Here is a 21,911-nt window from a genome sequence, read left to right as displayed (position 1 = left end):
CTTCTGATTTCTCTACCAAAAAATACAAAAATTAGCCAGGCATGGTGGCATGCACCTGTGGTTCCCGGTACACGGGAGGCTGAGGTGGGAGAATCACCTGAGCCCAGAAAGTTGAGGCTGCAGTGAGCTGTGCTCACACCACTGCACTGCAGCCTGGGTGACAGAGTGAGACCCTGTCTCCAAACAGAACTCCAAGAAGAATTGTGTTTTCATGATTATTCTGACCTTTCCCTCCGGTGTGTAGAATGTGTTTTGAATTTTCATTTCGCTAGGTACAGGGGCCTCCTGCATCTACCCGTTACTTGGAGCAACCTTGAATGGCTGGTATTTCCTTGCAACAGAAGTGGATGATATGTGTTTCAACTATGCAAAGAAAAATGTGGAACAGAATAACTTATCTGATCTCATAAAAGGTTAGTGCCACAGAATGAATACCTCCAAACTTTGTATTTTCTTTCACCTGCCTTTTTAATTTAACATATTTCATTACATTTTTCTTTAATATGCAGACTTTGGTAATTTTTTAAAATCTAGTACTTTGTCATTGGGTTTACTGTTTTGATGTGAGAATTAACTCAGAAAGAAAGTAGTAACTACAGTTGATTCTTATTATTTGTGGATTCTATATTTGTGAATTTGCCTACTTGCCGAAATTTATTTAGTTATGCATTCATTTATTTTAGTAGATTTTCTTGAATAAATGTTGCTTTATTTGCCTTAGAATCATTTCCAGAGACTTTAAGTGGTGTTTTTTTGTTTGTTTGTGTGTTTGTATACTTTAGAGTTTATTTTTTAGGACATTTTAGGTTCATAGCAAAATGGAGTGGAGGTTCGGAGATTTCCTGTATGTGCCCGCCTCCGCACATGCAGAGCCTTCTCCATTATCAACGTTCCCCCAGAGTGGGATATTTGTTACAGGTGACGCGCTTGCACTGACACATCATTCTCACCCACAGTTCAGAGTTTACATTACGGTTTCCTCTTGGTGTTGTACATTCTATAGTTTTGGACAAATGAAACTGGCATGTATCTCCCAGTACGGTATACACAAGGTTGTTTCACAGACACAGGATCATTTCACTGCCCTCCCACCTTCTGGGCTTCAACTGTTCCTCTCTCACTGCCCTCAACCCCAGGAAACTACTGACCTTCGGACTCTCTCCATAGTTTTACATTGTTCAGAGTGTCATATAATTGGAGTCATACAGTATGTAGACTTTTCAGATTGGCCTCTTCTACTTAGTGACATTTATTTTTAAGTTTCCTAATGTCTTTTTATAGTTGGATAGCTTTTAAAAAAATTATTTTAATTTAATTTTTTTTGACTGCCTCTATAATTGCAGAAAGCTCATTTATTTTTAGCCCATTTCATTTTAATATTCCATTATCTGGGTATACCAGAATTTCCCCATTCACCTATTGAAGGATATCTTGATTGAGTCCAAGTTTTGACAACTACAAATAAAGTTGTGAGAAACTTCTGCATGTAGCTTTTTCTGTGCATGTAAGTTTTCAACTCCTTTAGGTAAATACCAGGGAGTGTGCTTGCTGCATGGTATAGTAACAGTATCTTTACTTTTGTAAGAAACCACCAAACTGTCTTCCAAAGAACTGTTTTATGCTCCTGCCAGCAATGGCTAAGAGTTCCTGTTGCCCACATCCTTGGCAGGACAGGGTGTCGTCGGTGTTCTGGATTTTGGCCATTCTCATAGGCGTGTAGTGGTATTTCATTAATTTGTATTTTCCTGACATTGATGTGGAGCATCTTTTCATGTGCTTGTTTACCATCTGTGTATCTTTTTTGTTGAGGTGTCTGTTCAGGCCTTTTGCCCATTTTTCAATCATGTTCATTTTCTCATGGTTGTTTTAAGAGTTCTTGTCTTTTTTGAGTAACTGTCCTTTATCAGCTATGTATTGCAAATATTTTATTGCAGTCTGTGACTTGTCTGTTCATTCTCTTGACGGTATCTTTAGTAGAGCAAAAATTAAATTTTTTCCTTTTTTAAAAAAATGGGCCGGGTGTGGTGGCTCAAGCCTGTAATCCCAGCACTTTGGGAGGCTGAGGCGGGTGGATCACGAGGTCAAGAGATCGAGACCATCCTGGTCAACATGGTGAAACCCCGTCTCTACTAAAAATACAAAAAAATTAGATGGGCATCGTGGCGCGTGCCTGTAATCCCAGCTACGCAGGAGGCTAAGGCAGGAGAATTGCCTGAACCCAGGAGGCGGAGGTTGCAGTGAGCCGAGATCGCGCCATTGCACTCCAGCCTGGGTAACGAGTGAAACTCCGTCTCAAAAAAAAAAAAGATAGCCTAAAAAGTAAAAAAATTAATTTTAGTAAGAATATATATGTATGGAAAAAAAGCTGGTCTTATTAACATTAAATATATATGTGTGTGTGTGTGTGTGTGTGTGTGTGTGTGTATTTATATGAGGGTTCAAGTGATCTTTCCACCTCAGCCTCCTGAATAGCTGGTTCTATAGGCGTACAACACTATGCCCAGCTAATTTTTAAAAAATAGATATAGAGTCTTGCTTTGTTGCCCAGGCTGGTCTCAAACTCCTGTCCTCAAGCGATTGTCTTGTCTGGACCTCCCAGAGTGTTGGAATGATAGACATAAGCCACTGTGCCCACCAAGTCCAGCTTATTGAGTCCTTTTAAATAATCTTATATAATACCTTTGGTATTGTATCCAAAAAGTGCTGTAATCCCAGCATGCTGGGAGGCTGAGGCAGGCAGATCCTTGAGGTCAGGAGTTTGAGACCAGCCTGGCCAACATGACGAAACCCCATCTCTACTAAAAATACAAAAATTAGCCAGCTTGGTGGCGCATGCATGTAATCCCAGTGATACAGGAAGCTGAGGCACAAGAATCGCTTGAACCTGGGAGGCAGAGTTTGCAGTGAGCTGAGATCGCGCTACTGCACTCCAGCCTGGGAAACAGAGCAAGACTCTATGTTACTTTCTAGGAGTTTTATAGTCTTGCATTTGCATTTAGGTCTGTGATCCGCTTTGAGTTAGATTTTGTGAAGGATATAAGGTCTGTGTCTATATTCCTTTTTTTGCATGTGGATGTCTAAGTGATGTCATAGTATCAGTTCTTGAAAAGACTCTATCAATTCTGTTCCATTGATATATTCATTCACTAAAAACATACTGTTTTGATTACAGTAGCTTTGTAGTAAGTCTCAGAATTGAGTAATGTCAGTCTTTCAACTTGCCTCTTCTCTTTCAGTATTGTGTTGGCTATCCTGAGTCTTTTGTCTCTCCAAATAAACTTTAGAATCTGTTATCAGTAGCTAAAATGTATGTATGTATGTTTGTATGTATGAATGTATTTACTTATTTATTTTTAGAGACAGGGTCTCACTGTCGCCCAGGCTGGAGTGTAGTGGCTCTTGGCAGCCTCAGCCTTCTGTGTTCAGGTAATCATCCAACCCCAGCCTTCTGAGTAGCTGAAGGTGCTGGTGTGCACCTCTACGCCTGGCTAATTTTTGTATTTTTTGTGGAGGTGAGGTCTTGCCACGTTGCCTAGGCTGGTCTTGAACTCCTGGGCTCGAGCAATTCTCTGGCCTCAACCTCCCAAAGTGCTGGGATTACAGGCTTGAGCCACTGCCCCTAACCTAAAACTTATTTTTAACTCCAGAGTTGGCATTCATAGTACTTTTGTGGTCATTCACAGACATGTGCATCGTGGCAAATAACTGAAGTTGCCCAGCGCGCATGTTCCCAGCTGAGGCTCAGCAAGGTGATACTGTGCTTTCTTACTCCAGCTTCCGTGCTGTCAACCGAACATCCTTTTCTTGGTCTATTTAATGCCACATGTTTTGGCCCTTTTTTTCCCCTCTCATTTTTGTGCTTTTTCTTGGGGATTTTGCTGTTTAAATAGTCCCTAAACACAGTGCTGAAGGGCTGTCTTGTGTTCCTCAGTGCAAAGAGGCTGTGATGTGCCTTACAGAGAAAACAGGTGTTAGATAAGCCTGCTTCAGACACAAGTTGTACTGCTGTTGGCTGTGAGTTCAGTGTGAATGCATCAGCCATGGATATTAGATAAAGTATCTTTAAACAGGAACACCACAAAACAAGGTTGTGTGTCTGTCATTTGATGAAAATGTGATCAGAGACTTGTAGGAACCTAACCCTGTACTTCCACTGGAACCAGTGGTTCAGTATTCACTCACTGACTCTTTGTGGCTGCTTTGTAGAACATAACTAGCCCAGATAATGAGAACTGACTATACATGAAGTAACTTAGTCACCAAGATTTTAAAAGGAAGGAAATCCTACTGTTAATCAAACTATACCGTCTTTTTAATTTCTGTACATAGGCCAGGCACGGTGGCTCACGGCTACAATCCTAGCACTTTGAGAGGCTGAAGCAGACTGTCTGAGATCAGGAGTTTGAGACCAGCCTGACCAACATGGTGAAACCCCGCCTATACTCAAAATACAAAACTTAGTTAGCATGTTGGCTGGTGCCTGTAATCCCAGGTACTCGGGAGGCTGAGGCAGGATAATTGCTTGAACCCAGGAGGTGGAGGTTGCCATGAGATCGTACAACTGCATTCTATCCTGGTCTACAGAGCAAGACTCCACCTCCGAAACAAATAATAATGATTTAAGGACATAGCACTGTGCTAGAAACAGTCAAATACCCTTGTGATTAGTTATTTTTTATTTTTGTGACCATTCTGTGTATAAAGCAGTGTTAATTTTTTTCATTAAAGAGATTTTATATCTCTTTATGAAAGAAGTAAGACTTTTCTTCATAGTATTGAGCATCTTTATAAGGAGAGACATTAATATTATTAGTGCATTTGTTTTATTTCTCCATTGTTGTGTAACGAATTACTCCAAAATCTAGGAGCCTGTTTATTTATTTATATTTTTTATTTTTTAAGACGGATTCTTGCTCTGTCACCCAGGCTGGAGTGCAGTGGTGCAATCTCGGCTCCCTGCAACCTCTGTCTCCCAGGTTCAAGCGATTCTCCTGTCTCAGCCTCCTGAGTAGCCAGGATTACAGGTGCCCACCACCACATCCGGCTAATTTTTATAATCTCGTAGTAGAGACAGGGTTTCACCATGTTGGCCAGGCTGGTCTCGAACTCCTGATCTCAGGTCATCTACCTGCCTTGGGTTTCTGAAGTGTTGGAATTACAGGTGTGAGCCACCATGCCCAGCTGTAGGAACCTTATCATTATTATTATTATTATTAAATATTTTTTATTAGAGACAGGGTCTTACTCTCAGGCTAGAATGCAGTGATATCATCATGGCTCACTGCAACCTCAGCCTCCTGGGCTCAAGCAGTCTCTCACTTTAGCCTCCCAAGTGGCTGGGACTACAGGCTCGTACCACCACGCTCAGATAATTTTTTATTTTTAAAATTTTTGTTGAGATAGGTTCTTGCTAGGTTTCCCAGGAGAATCTGGAACTCCTGGTCTCAAGCAATTCTCCCATCTTGGCCTCCCATAGCACTGGGATTATAGGCATGAACCATCGCAGCTGACCCTAGCAACTTTAAACAATAAACATTTATCTCATCGTTTCTGTGGGTCATAAATTTCGGCATGGCTTAGTCTCGTGGTTCTAGTTTAGACTCTTTCATGAATTTGCAGTCAAGTTGTTGGCTGGAGCTGAAGGTTTTCTGAGAGTGACAGAGATTTGCTTCCTAGATGGCTTACTTATGGCTCACTCACATGACTCTTGGAAGGAAACCCTAGTTCATTGCCATGTGGATCTCTCCATGAAGCTACCTGAGTGTCCTTAAAGCACAGCCTGTTCTCAAGGGGAGGGAAATGAAATTCCATCTCCTGAAGGGAGTAATGTCTAAGAGTTTGAGGACGTACAGTCATGCATTGCTTAGCGGCAGAGATATATTCTGAGAAATGCATCATAAGGTGATTTCATCGTAGTGTGCACTTACACACACCTGAATGGCATAGCCTGCTATATACCCAGGCCTATATGTAACAGCCTGTGGCTCCCAGACTCCAAGCTGAACAGTGTGTTACTATATTGAACACCGAAGGCAATTTTAGCACAATGGTAAGTATTTGTGTATCTAAGCACATCACACTTAGAAAAGGTACAATAAAAATGTGGTCTTATAATCCTATGGGACCACCATCATATATGCAGTCCTTTGTTGACCAAAGCAGCATTATACAGTGCACGATTATACTTTAAAGCCACCACAACATTAATATTAGTTCACACTTCCTATTTTTTCTCCTAGTGGTGAAAGTGCCACAGAAGACGCTCCTGATGGATGCTCTGAAAGAAGAATCTGAGATCATCTATGACTTTTGCATGTGCAACCCTCCTTTTTTTGCCAATCAGTTGGAAGCCAAGGTAAAATTTCTTCTACTTTAAAATAATTTAGTATAGGCCAGGCACAGTGGCTTGCACTTGTAATCTCCACACTTTGGGAAGCCGAGGCAGGCAGATCCCAAGGTCAGGAGTTCGAGACCAGCCTGGCCGACATGGTGAAACCCTATCTCTACTAAAGATAGAAAAAATTAGCCAGACGTGGTGGTGTGCGCCTGTAATTCCAGCTACTCAGGAGGCTGAGGCAGGAGAATCACTTGAACCTGGGAGGTGGAGGTTGCAGTGAGCTGAGATTGTGCCAGTGCACTCCAGCCTGGGCGACAGAGTGAGACTCCATCTTTTAAAAAAATATCTAAATTTGCCTTATTTGCAGAGATAAGAGCAAATGAAACTTTAGAAAACTAATTTATTAATTTTTTAATTAACGTTTTTGAGATGGGGTCTTACTATGTTGCTCAAGCTGGTCTTAAGCATCTGGACTCAAGCAATCCCCCTCCCCTCAGCTTCCATAGTAGCTGAGATCATGGGCGCATGCTACCATGCCTGGCTTTGGAAAGCTGTGTCAGGGTGCTTTCGGTTTGAAGTATATTCGGCTCTCTGTGGATTCAGCCAGCCACTCATTGAAAGTATTTGGAGGCTGGTATGGTGGCTCACACTTGTAATCCCAGCACTTTGGGAAGCTGAGGCGGGCAGATAGCTTGAGCTCAGGAGTTCAAAACCAGCCTGGGCAACATGGCAAAACCGTCTCTACAAAAAATACAAAAAGAGCCGGCGCGGTGGCTCAAGCCTGTAATCCCAGCACTTTGGGAGGCCGAGGCGGGTGGATCACGAGGTCGAGAGATCGAGACCATCCTGGTCAACATGGTGAAACCCTGTCTCTACTGGAAATACAAAAAAAAAAATTAGCTGGGCATGGTGGCACGTGCCTGTAATCCCAGCTACTCAGGAGGCTGAGACAGGAGAATTGCCTGAACCCAGGAGGCGGAGGTTGTGGTGAGCCGAGATCGTGCCATTGCACTCCAGCCTGGGTAACAAGAGCGAAACTCCGTCTCAAAAAAAAAAAAAAAAAAAAAAAAATGGCTGGGCGCGGTGGCTCAAGCCTGTAATCCCAGCACTTTGGGAGGCCGAGGTGGGTGGATCACTAGGTCAAGAGATCGAGACCATCCCGGTGAACATGGTGAAACCCCACCTCTACTAAAAATACAAAAAATTTAGCTGGGCATGGTGGCACGTGCCTGTAATCCCAGCTACTCAGGAGGCTGAGGCAGGAGAATTGCCTGAACCCAGGAGGCGGAGGTTGCGGTGAGCCGAGATCGTGCCATTGCACTCCAGCCTGGGTAACAAGAGCGAAACTCCGTCTCAAAAAAAAAAAAAAAAAAAAAAAAGAATGAGCTGGGCGTTGTGGCGTATGCCTATAGACCCAGCTACTTGGGAGGCTGAGGTGGGAGGGTGACTTGAGCCCAGGAGGTGCAGCTTACATTGAGCCAAGATCCTGCCACTGCACTCCAGTCTGGGGAACAGAGCAAGACCCTGTCTCAAAAAAAAAAAAAAAAAAAGACATTTGGGGGAAAAAAGAAAACAATAAAAATAACAATGTAACAGTAAAAAAAAAAAAAAAAGAAAAAAAAAGAAAAATACAGTATTACTATTTTTACATAGCATTCACATTGTATTAGCTATTATAACTAATCTAGGAATTATAAAGTATATGAGATGATGTGGACAGGTTAAATGCAGGTACTACCTGTGTTATAAAAAGGACTTGAGCTTCCTTGGATTTCGGTGTCTGAGGCAGGTCTTCCTGAGTACCGAGGGAGGACTGTACCTACAAACCCAATTTAGGTTGACTTAACAACAGAGAAAGTTGATTATTTGAGAAACCCAGCAGTAGTTGGGATTTCATGATTTGATTAAGGCGTTCGCAGTAAGAGCTCTTAAGAGCTCTGTTTTTCTCTTGGCTGTGACTTGTTCCATGGTTGTTTTTGTTTATAAGCTGGTTTACTTGTGGTACAGCAATATTCAGTGGGTGGGAGGGTGAGGAGAGAGCTCTTTTCTTCCCTAAACCATTGGACATTTGATTTTCTTCTCATTGGACCGACTTGGGTCATAGTCTACTCCTGGTCTCAGCTTCTTGGCTTAGGAAGGAAATCAGTGTTTTTACTGCTGCATGTCTTTTTTTGTTTTATGGTTTTTTTTTGAGACAGAGTCTTACTCTGTCACCCAGGCTGGAGTGCAGTGGCACCGTCTTGACTCACTGCAACTTCCGCCTCCTGAGTTGAAGCGATTCTCCTGCCTCAGCCTCCCAAGTAGCTGGGATCACAGGCACGTACCACCACATTCAGCTGATTTTTGTGTTCTTAATAGATACGGAGTTTTGCCGTGTTGGCCAGGCTGGTCTCAAACTCCTGACCTCAAGTGATCCACCTGCCTTGGCCTCTCAAAGTCCTGGGATTACAGGTGCGGGCAACCGTGCTTGGTCAACACTTATTTGTATATCTTATTTGGCAGAATGCTTTTTCATATCCTTTGCTCATTTTTAAGTTCGTTGGTTTTTCTTTTTATTATTAAGTTGTAAGACTTTTTTATATATCCCGCTTCCAGGTTCCTTGTTAGATAGCAATTTGCAGACATTTTCTTTCTTCCCTCCTGCGGGCTGTCCTCTCTCTTTCTTGGTGGTGCCCTTGGCAGCTCAGGAGTTTTTAGTTCGGATGAAGTCCAATTTCTCTGTTTTCTTTTGTTGCTTATGCTTTTGTTGTCATGCCTCAGAAACTGTTGCTTAATCCAAGGTCATAAAAATTTATGTTTTCTTCTAAGAGGTGTTTTTTTTTGTTTGTTTTTTGTTTTTTAAGATGGAGTTTTGCTCTCGTTACCCAGGCTGGAGTGCAATGGCGTGATCTCGGCTCACCGCAACCTCCGCCTCCTGGGTTCAGGCAATTCTGCCTCAGCCTCCTGAGTAGCTGGGATTACAGGCACGCACCACCATGCCCAGCTAATTTTTGTGTTTTTAGTAGAGACGGGGTTTCACCATGTTGACCAGGATGGTCTCGATCTCTTGACCTCGTGATCCACCTGCCTCAACCTCCCAAAGTGCTAGGATTACAGGCGTGAGCCACCGTGCCCGGCTTCTTCTAAGAGTTTTATAGTGTTAGCTTTTACTTTTAGGTATTTGATGCATTTTGAGTTAATTTTTCATATGGTATGAGATGAGGGTGGATTAAATATTTAAATGTAAAAAGCAAAACCATGAAAATGCTAGGAAAAAAACGTAAGTAAATATTTATTTAATCTTTGGGTGGATTTTCTGTACATGAAACCAAGACAGAAAGCATAAAGAAAAAGTGACAGATTGGGCTATCTGAACAGGCAAAAATTTTTTTTGTTTAATCACAAATATGGAAGGTAAAAGACCTGGGAAAAAGTAGCTGCATGAGGTCGTTGTTTAAAATAAAATATTGTAATGGCTATGTGATTTTAAAATCCTAAATCTAGCATACTACTTGGAAAGTCAAATTGCATCTCGCCATTCTAACTTAGGATGGATTACATTCAGACTCGGTTCTCTGGGTGTACACATTTTTCACTGGGGTTTTTTGTTGTTGTTCAGGGAGTAAACTCAAGAAATCCCCGAAGACCTCCACCTAGTTCTGTTAACACAGGCGGCATCACAGAGATCATGGCAGAAGGCGGTGAACTAGAGTTTGTTAAAAGGATCATCCATGACAGTCTACAACTGAAAAAAAGATTAAGGTAAGTCTGTTTTTAGAACATACAGTCTATTTTTACAACATAGGAATATTTACCCCCATGTCGTTCTTTTTTTTGTTTATTTGTTTGTCTGTCTGTCACCCAGGCTGGAGTGCAGTGGTGCAATCTCAGCTGACTGCAGCCTCTGCCTCCTGGGTTCAAGCTTTGCCCGTGCCTCAGCATCCCGAGTAGCTGGGATTACAGACACCCTCCACCTGTAATTTTTGTATTTCTAGTAGAGATGGGGGATTTCACCATGTTGGCTGGAATAGTCTGGAACTCCCAACCTCAGGTGATCCACCTGCCTCGACCTCCCAAAGACGCATGAGCCGCTGTGCCCGGCCTCCCCTATGTAGTTCCAAAACAAACCTTGTAACTCAGAGGAAAAGTAATCCTAGTGGTCAGAAGAACAAGCAGATAACCAACGTAGTGACTCCTACAATCTGCAAAGACCCTGTTTCTGAGGATGTTCTCATGCCTTTTATTGAATTGTGTTTACTGTAATCATGCATACTACATAGATGGAAAGAGGAAAATACCATATGATTGTATTGCTCCCATTAGTACGGTCCTGTGATGGAACAAAACGGATTCAAATATGGCTTTTGCTTAGAAAACAGATGGGTTCAGTTCTCTCCCATGAACCAGAATAAATTTGTTGCCTAGTCCTTGAAGCAATTTATGTTGTTGGAATCAGTCTCCCAAACAGTGACATATGTGAGGACATTGAGCTGTCAAGAACTTAATGAAGGGAAACTGAGATCACTAACCAGTTGCAGAGGAGGGTTAAGGCCATTCCTTTTTAAAGCTAATTATTTTGGACAACACACCTGTCATTAAGCAACATAAGGTACTCAGAAAGAGCTGTTTGTCTCGCTTGACTTCTCACCCTGCCACATGTTGTTGAAATGATGGATAATGTGGTACTTCAAAACTAAAAGAGCTTTCAACCCTAGGATTTAGCTTTGGGACATAGGGAAGATTTTGTTATTATTGTAGTAAATACACATAACATAAAATATACCATCTGTGTTAGCCCATTGTAATACTGCTATAAAGAAATACCTGAGACTGAGTAATTTGTAAAGAAAAGAGTTTTAATTGGCTCAGGGTTCCACAGGCTGTACAGGAAGCATGGCTGAGGAAGCCTTGGGAAACTTACAATCATGGCAGAAGGTGAGGGGGAAGCAGGCACATCATCACATGGCCAGAGGAGGAGGAAGAGAGAGAAGTGGGAGGTCTAGTGAGAACTCACTATCATGCGAACAGCAAGAAATCTGTCCTCACGATCCAGTCCTCTCCTCCCAGGGCCTTTCTCCAACAGTGGAGATTACAGATTGACATGAGATTTGGGCGGGGACACACATCTAAACCATATTGCCATCGAAATTTTTACAGTATAGTTTAGTAATGTTGATACATTCACATTGTTGTGCAGCTGATCTCCAGAGCTCTTCATTTTGCATAACTGTTACTCTGTACTCATTAACTCACTCCTCATTCTCTCCTTCACTCAGCCCCTGGCACCCGTCATTCTGCTGTCTGTCTCTATGAACTTGACTACTGTGGGTACCTCATACAAATGCAGTTGTACACTATTTGTCCTTTTATGACTGGCTTTTTTCACTTTTCATAATGTTTTCAAGGTTCATCCATGATGCCGCACGTTTCAGAATTTTCTTCCTTTTTAAGGCTGAGAATATTAAAATTACGTTGTTCATATCTACCACATTTTGTTTATCCATCCATCTGTTGATGGAAACTTAGGTTGCTTCTATCCTTTGGCTATTGTGCATAGCACTATATGAATGTGGGTGTATAGATACCTCCTAGAGACCCTGCTTTCAGTTCTTTGGATGTAGCCCCAGAAGTGGAATTCCTGGATAAGGAAGATTTTTTTCCTGTATGGTATTGTCCTCTTTTCTGTCTATGTAGTATAGATGATTGTAGGAAACAAAATCACTTAAAGACATAAGAAGGCCAGGCACGGTGGCTCATGCCTGTAATCCCAGCACTCTAGGAGGCTGAGGTGGGTGGATCATCTCAGGTCAGGAGTTGAAGACCAGCCTGGCCAACGTGGTGAAACCCCATTTCTAGTAAAACATACAAAAAAAAAAAAAAAAAAAAAAAAAAAGAGCTGGGCAGGGAGGCATGCATCTGTAATCCCAACTACTCAGGAGACTGAGGCAGGAAAATAGCTTGAAGCCAGGTGGCAGGGGTTGCAGGGAGCCGACATCATGCCGCAGCACTCATAGTTTGTTCCTAGTCTGCCTGTGTTTGGCTTTGTGGCAGCCTGCAAATTGAACGAAAGGGTGTCAGTTTGCCAGGAAGGCTACAATGCAAGGCTGCAGCTCATTGTGTCGCTGGAGATTTGGCCATTTTGCACTTGGTATCATATAGGGGAAACATTACCCTGTTATGATTTATTTAAAAACAAGTTTCGACTGTCTTCTCTGTTAGGATTCAGGTCAGTTGAGAGTGTAGATAAAAGAAAGGAAGAAATGAAGTCATTTTTATTGAAAAGAAAATAGTGTTTTGTGAAAGAGCATTGCTTGGAAATACTGTTTTCAATCACATCTTACCATGATTATTTACATTTGTACAATTACCAGTTCATGACCCCATGCATTTTTTTTTTTCTTGAGACAGAGTCTTGCTCTGTTGCCCAAACTGGAGTGTGGTGACATGATCTTGGCTCACTGTAACCTCTGCCTCCGGGTTCAAGCAATTCTCCCACCTCAGCCTCCTGAGTAGCTGGGATTACAGGCACGTGTCACCACACTCAGCTAATTTTTGTTTTTTAAGTAGAGATAGGGTTTCACCATCTTGTTCAGGCTGGTCTCGAACTCCTGACCTTGTGATCTGCCCAGCTTGGCCTCCCAAAGTGCTGGGATTACAGGCGTGAGCCACTGCGCCCAGACTCTCGTGCGTATTTTTATAGTTGACATCATAATGTTTATACCACTATGTGACTCACATTTCACAATGCTGTGAAAATTGTATATTTTGAACCTCTATAAGAGGCTATAAACAAGTACCTTAACCCTACCATCTGTTTCTTATCCCTCTAGACTGTTTCCTTCTTGTCCCTGAAGTAGTACAGGAGCTAAGCAGGATTTGCAGCTTGATGGGGTGAAACGAGTTAAATGTGTTGGGCTGACCTCAGGATGGTGCTTGTGGTGCCTAGCCTTCCTGAGAGGTTCGTGTCTCACCTCTGTCATGCTCAGCAGCAGTTACAGTTTTGTTTGTATCTTAAGGAATTTTGCAGCTGGAAAGACCTTGAGAGGTAAAGTTATCCAACCTCTTAGTTTATGGATTAGAAACTTAGAACTCAGATATCCTCATTCTGGTCCAGTGGCCTTTCCACCACCCCTTGCAGTGTCTGCAGCCCTGAGCTACAGTTGGACTGTGAACAGCCTTTCTGTCATTGGTGAAGATTTATAAGTGCTTGTCGCCCTTACTTTGACTTTTTGTGCCTGTGACTTGAGCTTACTTAATAGCTCTTTTTTCTCTCAAGTGACTCATCCAGGTTGGGCACAGTGGCTCCTGCCTGTCTTCCCAACACTTTGGGAGGCCTAGGCAGGTGGATCACTTGAGCCCAGGAGTTCAAGACCAGCTGGGGCAACATGGTGAGACCCCTTCTCTACAAATAATACAAAAGTTAACTGGGTTTAGTGGCATGTGTCTGTAGTCCCAGCTGTTCGGGAGGCTGAGGTGGGAGGATCGCTTGAGCCCAGGAGGTCGAGGCTACAGTGAGTTGAGATTGCACCATTGCACTACAGCTTGAATGACAGAATGAGACCCTATCTCAAGAAGAGAAAAAGGGACTCACCCATCTAAACTTCTAGATAAATTACCAGACTTTATCAAACTCATGGCCTGAAGTGTGTGTGTGTGTGTGTGTGTGTGTGTGTGTGTGTGAGAGAGAGAGAGAGAGAGAGAGAGAGAGAGAGAGAGACAGAGGGAGAGAGAGGGAGAGTCTTGTTCTGTCGCCTAGCCTGCAGTGAGGTGGACTGATCTTGTCTCACTGCAACCTCCACCTCCCAAGTTCAAGTGATTCTCCCGCATCAGCCTCCCAAGTTGCTGGGATTTCAAGTGTGCGCCCCCATGCGCAGCTAATTTTTATATTTTTAGTAGAGACAGAGTTTCACCATGTTGCCCAGGCTGGTCTTGAGCTCCTGAGCTCAAATGATTTACCTCCTCAGCCTCACAAAGTGCTGGGATTACAGGTGTGAGTCCCCGCACCTGGCCCTGAATTTTTTTTTTTTTTTAATTTCTTCACCACACCATAATTCTATGTTTTAGATTCTCTCTTGTCATTGGTTACTAGTTCTATAACTGATGTCCTTTATGGCAATGATTTTCGGATTTTTTTAGGAGCTAGAGATCTGTGTTCTACAACGCACCAATGTATCCCCTGCCAGATGATAGATACTGCTTGGATTTGAATATAATCTACATATTTGGGGATAGGTAATAAACTTTCATAATCTGGGCCTGGGCTGGGCACAGTTGCCATACCTGTAATCCCAGCACTTTGGGAGGCTTAGGCAGGAGGATCACTTGAGCCCAGGAGGTTGAGACCGGCCTGGGCAACATAGCAAGACCCCATCGCAACAAGAGCGAAACTCCATGTCAAAGAAAAGAAGAAGACACGAACTCTCAGTGTCAGAACCGAAAGAGGGGACATGCTACAGATTCTATAGACACTAAAGGGTGAGAAGAGAGTATAGAACAACTTTTTGCCAATAAATTTTGCATCATAGATGAAACAAATTTCTTCAAAAACACAAACTACCCAGGCGTACTCTTCAAGAAATAGATAACTTGAATAGCTCTTTTTTTGAGATAAGAGAGTCTTGCTCTGTTGCCCAAGGCCAGAGTGCAGTGGCACGATATTGGCTCACTGCCATCTCTGCCTCTCGGGTTGAAGCTCTTCTCCTGCCTCAACCTCCCAGATTAGCTGAGATTACATGTGTGTGTCACCATGCCCAGCTAATTTTGTTGTTTTTGAGACGGAGTCTCACTCTGTCACCCAGGCTGGAGTGCAGTGGCACAATCTCTGCTCACTGCAAGCTCCGGCTCCAGGGCTCAAGTGATTTTCCTGTCTCAGCCTCCTGAGTAGCTGGGATTACAGGCATGTGGCACCACACTCAGCTAATTTTCTTTTGTTTTTTTTAGTAGAGACAGAGTTTCACCATGTTGGCCAGGCTGGTCTCAAACTCCTGACCTCAGGTGACCCACCTACCTTGGCCTCCCAAACTGCTGGCATTATAAGAGAGAGCCACCATGCCCATCTGGGAAATAGATAACTTGAATAGTTCTATATCAGTTAAAGAAACTGACTTTGTATTAAAAACTTTCCAGCCGGCCAGGCGCAGTGGCTCAAACCTGTAATCCCAGCACTTTGGGAGGCCGGGGCGGGTGGATCACGAGGTCAAGAGATCGAGACTATCCTGGTCAACATGGTGAAACCCCGTCTTGACTAAAAATACAAAAAAAAAAAAATTAACAAATTAACTGGGCATGGTGGCGTGTGCCTGTAATCCCAGCTACTCAGGAGGCTGAGGCAGGAGAATTGCCTGAACCCAGGAGGCGGAGGTTGCGGTGAGCCAAGATCGCACCATTGCACTCCAGCCTGGGTAATAAGAGCGAAACTCCATCTCAAAAAAAAAATTAAAAAAAAATAAAATAAAATAAAAAACTTTCCAGGCCCAAGTCACTTCACTAGTGGATTCTAATAAACATTTTTTTTTTTTTTTTTTTTTTTTTTTGAGACGGAGTTTCGCTCTTGTTACCCAGGCTGGAGTGCAATGGCGCGATCTTGGCTCACTACAACCTCCGCCTCCTGGGTTCAGGCAATTCTCCTGCCTCAACCTCCTGAGTAGCTGGGATTACAGGCACGCACCACCACGCCCAGCTAATTTTTTGTATTTTCAGTAGAGTAGGGGTTTCACCATGTTGAGCAGGATGGTCTCGATCTCTTGACCTCGTGATCCACCCGCCTCAGCCTCCCAAAGTGCTGGGATTACAGGCATGAGCCACTGCGCCCGGCTCTACTAAACATTTAGAGAAGAAATATTAATTCTATGCAAACTCTTCCAAAAAATGTTAAAAGAGGGAACACTTCCCAATTCATTTTATAAGGCCAGTATTATATGGACAAATTGTATCATTTTGCATAATGATAAGAAAACTTCAGACCAGGTAGCCTTCATCAACATAAGGTATAAAAATCCTTAACAAGGTGGGTGGGCTGGGAAAAGGGAAGATGTTGGTGAAAGGGTACAACGTTTCAGTCAGGAGGAATAAGTTTTTAGTGATCTACTGCATAACATGGTGACTATAGTTAATAATGTGTTACATATTTCAAAATGGCTAAAAGATTAGACTTTAAATGTTCCCGCCACACAGAAAATTAGTGGGTATGGAATATGTTAGTTAGATTGATTGAATCATTTAACAATAAACACATACAACCATGAGTCACATAAGGACATTTCAGTCAATAGTAGACCACACTTACAACAGTGGTCCCATAAGATTAAAATGGAGTTGAGGCTGGGCGCAGTGGCTCATGCCTATAATTCCAGCACTTTGGGAGGCCAAGGCGGGCAGATCACTTGAGGTCACAAGTTCAAGACCAGCCTGGCCAACGTGGCAAAACCCCGCCTCTGCTAAAAATAAAAAATTAGACAGGTGTGTTGGCAGATGCCTGTAAATCTATCTACTCAGGAGGCTGAGACAGGAGAATTGTTTGAACTCAAGAGGTCACAGTGAGCTAAGATTATGCCACTGCACTCCAGCCTAGGCAACAGTAAGACTCTATTTAAAAAAAAATTAATTAATTAATTTTTAAAAATGAAATACAATGTATATTTAAAAGATTTTAAAATCCTTAACAAAATGCTAGTAAATATAATCCAGCAATATATAAAAAGAATAGTACATTATAACCAAGGGATGCTTGCCCCAAGAATCCAAGGCTGGTTTAGTATTCAAAAATCAACGTATATAAGTTACTGTATTAATGGACTAAAAAGGAGAAACCACATTATCACCTCAATAGATATAGAAAAAGCATTTGGAAAAAGTTGACACTTTTTCATGACAGAACACATCATTCATGATAAAAACTGTAAACAGACTAGATAGAAGGAAACATTCTCAGCCTAATAAAGTAAATCTAAGAAACAGACAAACAAAACCCCAAAACCAAGAAAACTCTACTACAGCCAACAACGAAGTGTGATAAAACTGCCCTAAGATTGGGAATGATCCAAGATGGCCACTCTTCACCACTTCTATTCTTAATTGTGCTCGAGATCCTAGTTGGTACAGCAAGGGAAGAAAAAGAAAGAAAATGCATACAAACTGAAATCAAAGAAGTAAAACTTTTAAGTATGCATGGATTAAATATAAAGGAAAATTAAAAAAAAAAAAAAAAGCCGGGCGCGGTGGCTCAAGCCTGTAATCCCAGCACTTTGGGAGGCCGAGGCGGGTGGATCACGAGGTCGAGAGTTCAAGACCATCCTGGTCGACATGGTGAAACCCTGTCTCTACTAAAAATACAAAAAATCAGCTGGGCATGGTGGTGTGTGCCTGTAATCGCAGCTACTCAGGAGGCTGAGGCAGGAGAATTGCCTGAACCCAGGAGGCGGAGGTTGCGGTGAGCCGAGATCGCGCCATTGTGCTCCAGCCTGGGTAACAAGAGTGAAACTCCGTCTCAAAAAAAAAAAGAAGTAAAACTGCCTTTACTTCTGCCTTTACATCACAGAAGACATGGTCATCTATGCAGAAAATTCCATGAAATTGAGGAAAAAGCTATTAGAACTAATAAGTGAGTTCAGCAAGGCCACAGAATAAAAGGTCAACATAAAACCAATTGTTGGGACCAGGCACAGTCTCTCACGCCTGTAATCCCAGCATTTTAGGAGGCCAAGGCAGATGGATCACCTGAATCAGGACTTCGAGACCAGCCTGGCCAATATGGTGAAACCTATCTCTATTAAAAAAAATACAAAAATTAGCTGGGCGTGGTGGCAGGAGCCTGTAATACCAGCTACTCAGGAGGCTGAGGCAGGAGAATTGCTTAAATCCTGGAGGCAGAGGTTGCAGTGAACCTAGGCCACGCCACTGCACTCTAGCCTGGGCGACAGAGTGAGACTCCATCTGAAAAAAAAAATGTCAGTTAAAAGGAAAGATAAAAGTGATTAAAAAGTAAAACTATTGCGCCGGGCGCGGTGGCTCAAGCCTGTAATCCCAGCACGTTGGGAGGCCGAGGCGGGTGGATCACAAGGTCGAGAGATCGAGACCATCCTGGTCAACATGGTGAAACCCCGTCTCTACTAAAAGTGCAAAAAATTAGCTGGGCATGGTGGCACGTGCCTGTAATCCCAGCTACTCAGGAGGCTGAGGCAGGAGAATTGCCTGAGCCCAGGAGGCGGAGGTTGCGGTGAGCCGAGATCGCGCCATTGCACTCCAGCCTGGGTAACAAGGGCGAAACTCCGTCTCAAAAAAAAAAAAAAAAAAAAAAAAGTAAAACTATTAATAAAATAAGTCTTCATGGAAATGCAAAAGATTTCAAGTAGCTAAAACAAATTTTTCCATAAAGACAGGATATCACTATATCACTATGTTGCCCATGCTGGTCTCAAACTCCTGGATGCAAGCAATCCTCCTGCCTCAGCTTCCCAATGTGCTGGGATTACAGATATGAGCCACCATGCCTGGCTTAAAACACTTTTGAAAAAGAATAACAAAGATAGACGATTTATACTACCGGATTTCCAGAATTCTATAAAGCTGTGATCATTCAGACCATATGGTCCTGGCATAAAGATAGACACAGATTAACAGAATGGAACAGAGTCCAGAAATAACTCACTTACATGATCAGTTGATTTTAAACAAAGGTCACTAACGGTTGCTCTTTAAGAGATTTATAAAAATGCAAAGGCAACTATAGACTGGGAGGAAATACTTGCAAGACACATTTGACAATGGGTTGTATTCAGAATATATGAGAACTTCTACCAGTCAGTAAGATTAATAAACCAATGAAAAGGAGATACAGGAATGACCAGTAAGCTCATGAGAGAGTGCTCCTATGACTAGCCACCAGGGAAATGCAAATTCAAATCATAATGAGATACCACCATATACCCATTAGAACAGATGCATTTTCAAAGGGTGACAGCAATACCAAGTGGTATCAACGGAAACGCTTATAAATTGCTGGTGAGAATGTAAAATACTGTAGGGTCACTTTGAAAAACCGCTTCTTACAAAGTTCAACTTATACTTAAAACAGGAGCCAGGAGTCCTACTCTCAGATATTTACTCAAGATGGAGGAAAATTTAATTACACAAAAAAAATTGTAAGCAAATACTCAGTTTTATTCAAACTAGACAAAATCTGGAAATAACCCAGATGTCCATCAACTCCTGAGTGGATTAACAGGTTGTGGTTTACTTAGCCTATTTAGCAGCAAAAGGGACTGGCCACTGACACAGAAAAAGGCTGCATAAAAGAAACCAGACACATAAAAACCTATATTTTCTATGACTCCATTTGTATGAAAAGTCTAAAACACACAAAACTGCTGTGATAGAAAGTACATCAGGGCTACAGGAAGTTGGGAGCAGAGTGCAGACAGACTGCAGAGAGGAAACAGAGGAAAGATGGAAATGTTCCATATTTGTCTAAACTCAGCCAACTGCACACTGAAATGGGAGGTACTCAAGTTTACCGCAGCAAAACTGATTAAAATATATAAATTTGTAAATGTGATCATCTTATACCTTCAAATACACATAATAGTTAAAATATTATAATACACGTTTCCTTCTTGTTTGTTTGTTTTGAGGCTGACTTTCTCTCTTGTTGCCCAGGCTGGAGTGCAATGGCGCAATCTCCGCTCATTGGAACCTCTGCCTCCTGGTTTCAAGTGATTCTCCTACCTCAGCCTCCTGAATAGTTGGGATTACAGGCATGCGCCACCAAACCCAGCTAATTTTGTGTTTTTAGTAGAGAGAGGGTTTCACCATGTTGGTCAGGCTGGTCTCAAACTCCTGACCTTAGATGATCCACCCACCTCGGCCTCCCAAAGTGCTGGGATGACAGGCGTGAGCCACCTCACCCACCCTCCTTCTTGTTTTATAACAGCTTAGCCGAACTAGCAATACAATACATATTCTGTCTCCTGCTTGCTTTCTTTCTTTCTTTTTTTTTTTGAAACAGTGTCTCATTCTTGTCGCCCAAAATGGAGTGCAATGGCATGATCTCGGCTCACCGTAACCTCCGCCTCCTGGGTTCAAGCGATTTTCCTGCCTCAATCTCCTGAGTAGCTGGGATTACAGGCATTGCCAGCATGCCTGGCTAATTTTTGTACTTTCGCTAGAGACAGGGTTTCACCATGTTGGCCAGGCTGGTCTTAAATTCCTGACCTCAGGAGATCTGCCCACCTCTGCCTCCCAGAGTTGCTGCGATTACAGGCAGGAGCCACCAAGCCTGGCCTATTTCCTGCTTTTCTCACTAAGCATTGTAATTACCTGTCAGTCAAAATTCATCTAATCGCATTAAAAGGGAGATTTCAGATGAAGGGATAGACATTCAATATTTAATTGTTTGTATACAAAATACCTACTACGAAGATGAATTTTGAAGTGACTAAAATTCTAAGAGAATTTAAGAGCCTCTAAAATCACAAATTAGGTTAAAACTTTATGAAACTGACATTTTTATAGGTCAAAAACTTTATAGGACAAAGACTGTTGAAGACTGGCAATCTGGTATTTCAACCTCATACACTAAATAACGTAAATGAAAAATCTATGTAATTGAAAAGTATGAAAAATACTATTATATTACTTTAGAAATAGTGGGCATCAACAAGTATTTTGTCTTCATTGTTTGTGAGTTCAACATGTGATTGCACCTATTTTTGTTAAAGCAATCCTTTTTCCCTTTGAAAATAAAGAAATAATTGTTATAGCCAAACTACTTTTAATAAACCCAGGTAAAGTCATTTAAAGAATAATACATTTCATTTGGTGGTTTAAAAATGTTTAGAAGCCGGGCACGGTGGCTCAAGCCCGTAATCCCAGCACTTTGGGAGGCCGAGGCGGGTGGATCACGAGGTCAAGAGATCGAGACCATCCTGGTCAACATGGTGAAACCCCGTCTCTACTAAAAATACAAAAAAAAAGTAGCTGGGCATGGTGGCACATGCCTATAATCCCAGCTACTCAGGAGGCTGAGGCAGGAGAATTGCCTGAACCCAGGAGGCGGAGGTTGCAGTGAGCCAAGATCGCGCCATTGCACTCCAGCCTGGGTAACAAGAGCGAAACTCTGTCTCAAAAAAAAAAAAAAAAAATGTTTAGAAGAAAAATAATATGTTCCCTTTAAGAAAGTGTCATTGGGCATGGTGTCTCACGCCTGTAATCCCAGCACTTGGGGAGGCCAGAGGATCACTTATGGTCAGGAGTTCGAGACCAGCCTGGCCAACATGGGGAAAGCGTCTCTCTACTAAAAAATACAAAAAAATTAGCCAGGCATGGTGGTGTGCACCTGTAGTTCCAGCTACTCGGGAGGCTGAGGCAGGAGAATTGCTTGAACCCAGGAGGTAGAGGTTGCAGTGAACTGAGATTGCATCATTGCACTCCAGCCTGGGCGACAGAGGGAGACTGTTTCAAAAAAAAAAGAAAGTGTATAAATGGAGAAATCATTAACCAGGCCTCGGGTGTGTTAGGAACAAGATGAAAGAAGAGAAATCAGGAGCAATTAGTGCTCACACGGTAACAGTATAAAACAGGTTAATTAACACTTTCCTTT

The 21,911-nt window shown here is 42.4% G+C and overlaps 1 protein-coding gene across 2 annotated transcripts in view; it reads left to right on the top strand.

The window, feature by feature from the left end:
• METTL16 (methyltransferase 16, RNA N6-adenosine) overlaps nucleotides 1-21,911 on the top strand; it is an 84,132-nt gene that overhangs the window by 37,785 nt on the left and 24,436 nt on the right. The window contains exons 4-6 of one of the 2 annotated variants that reach the window (XM_039476858.2): nucleotides 279-413; nucleotides 6,240-6,355; nucleotides 9,936-10,078. In XM_039476858.2, the coding sequence (XP_039332792.1) occupies nucleotides 279-413; nucleotides 6,240-6,355; nucleotides 9,936-10,078 (394 nt within the window). Of the gene's footprint in view, nucleotides 1-272; nucleotides 414-6,239; nucleotides 6,356-9,935; nucleotides 10,079-21,911 lie in introns of both variants that reach the window. The other variant, XM_039476857.2, reaches the window with a different exon arrangement.

Source organism: Saimiri boliviensis, chromosome 17 (assembly GCF_048565385.1).
Source record: "Saimiri boliviensis isolate mSaiBol1 chromosome 17, mSaiBol1.pri, whole genome shotgun sequence".
Taxonomy (NCBI): domain Eukaryota; kingdom Metazoa; phylum Chordata; class Mammalia; order Primates; family Cebidae; genus Saimiri; species Saimiri boliviensis.
The sequence above is the reverse complement of the archived record's forward strand: the minus strand, read 5'-3'. Positions and strand labels throughout refer to the sequence as shown.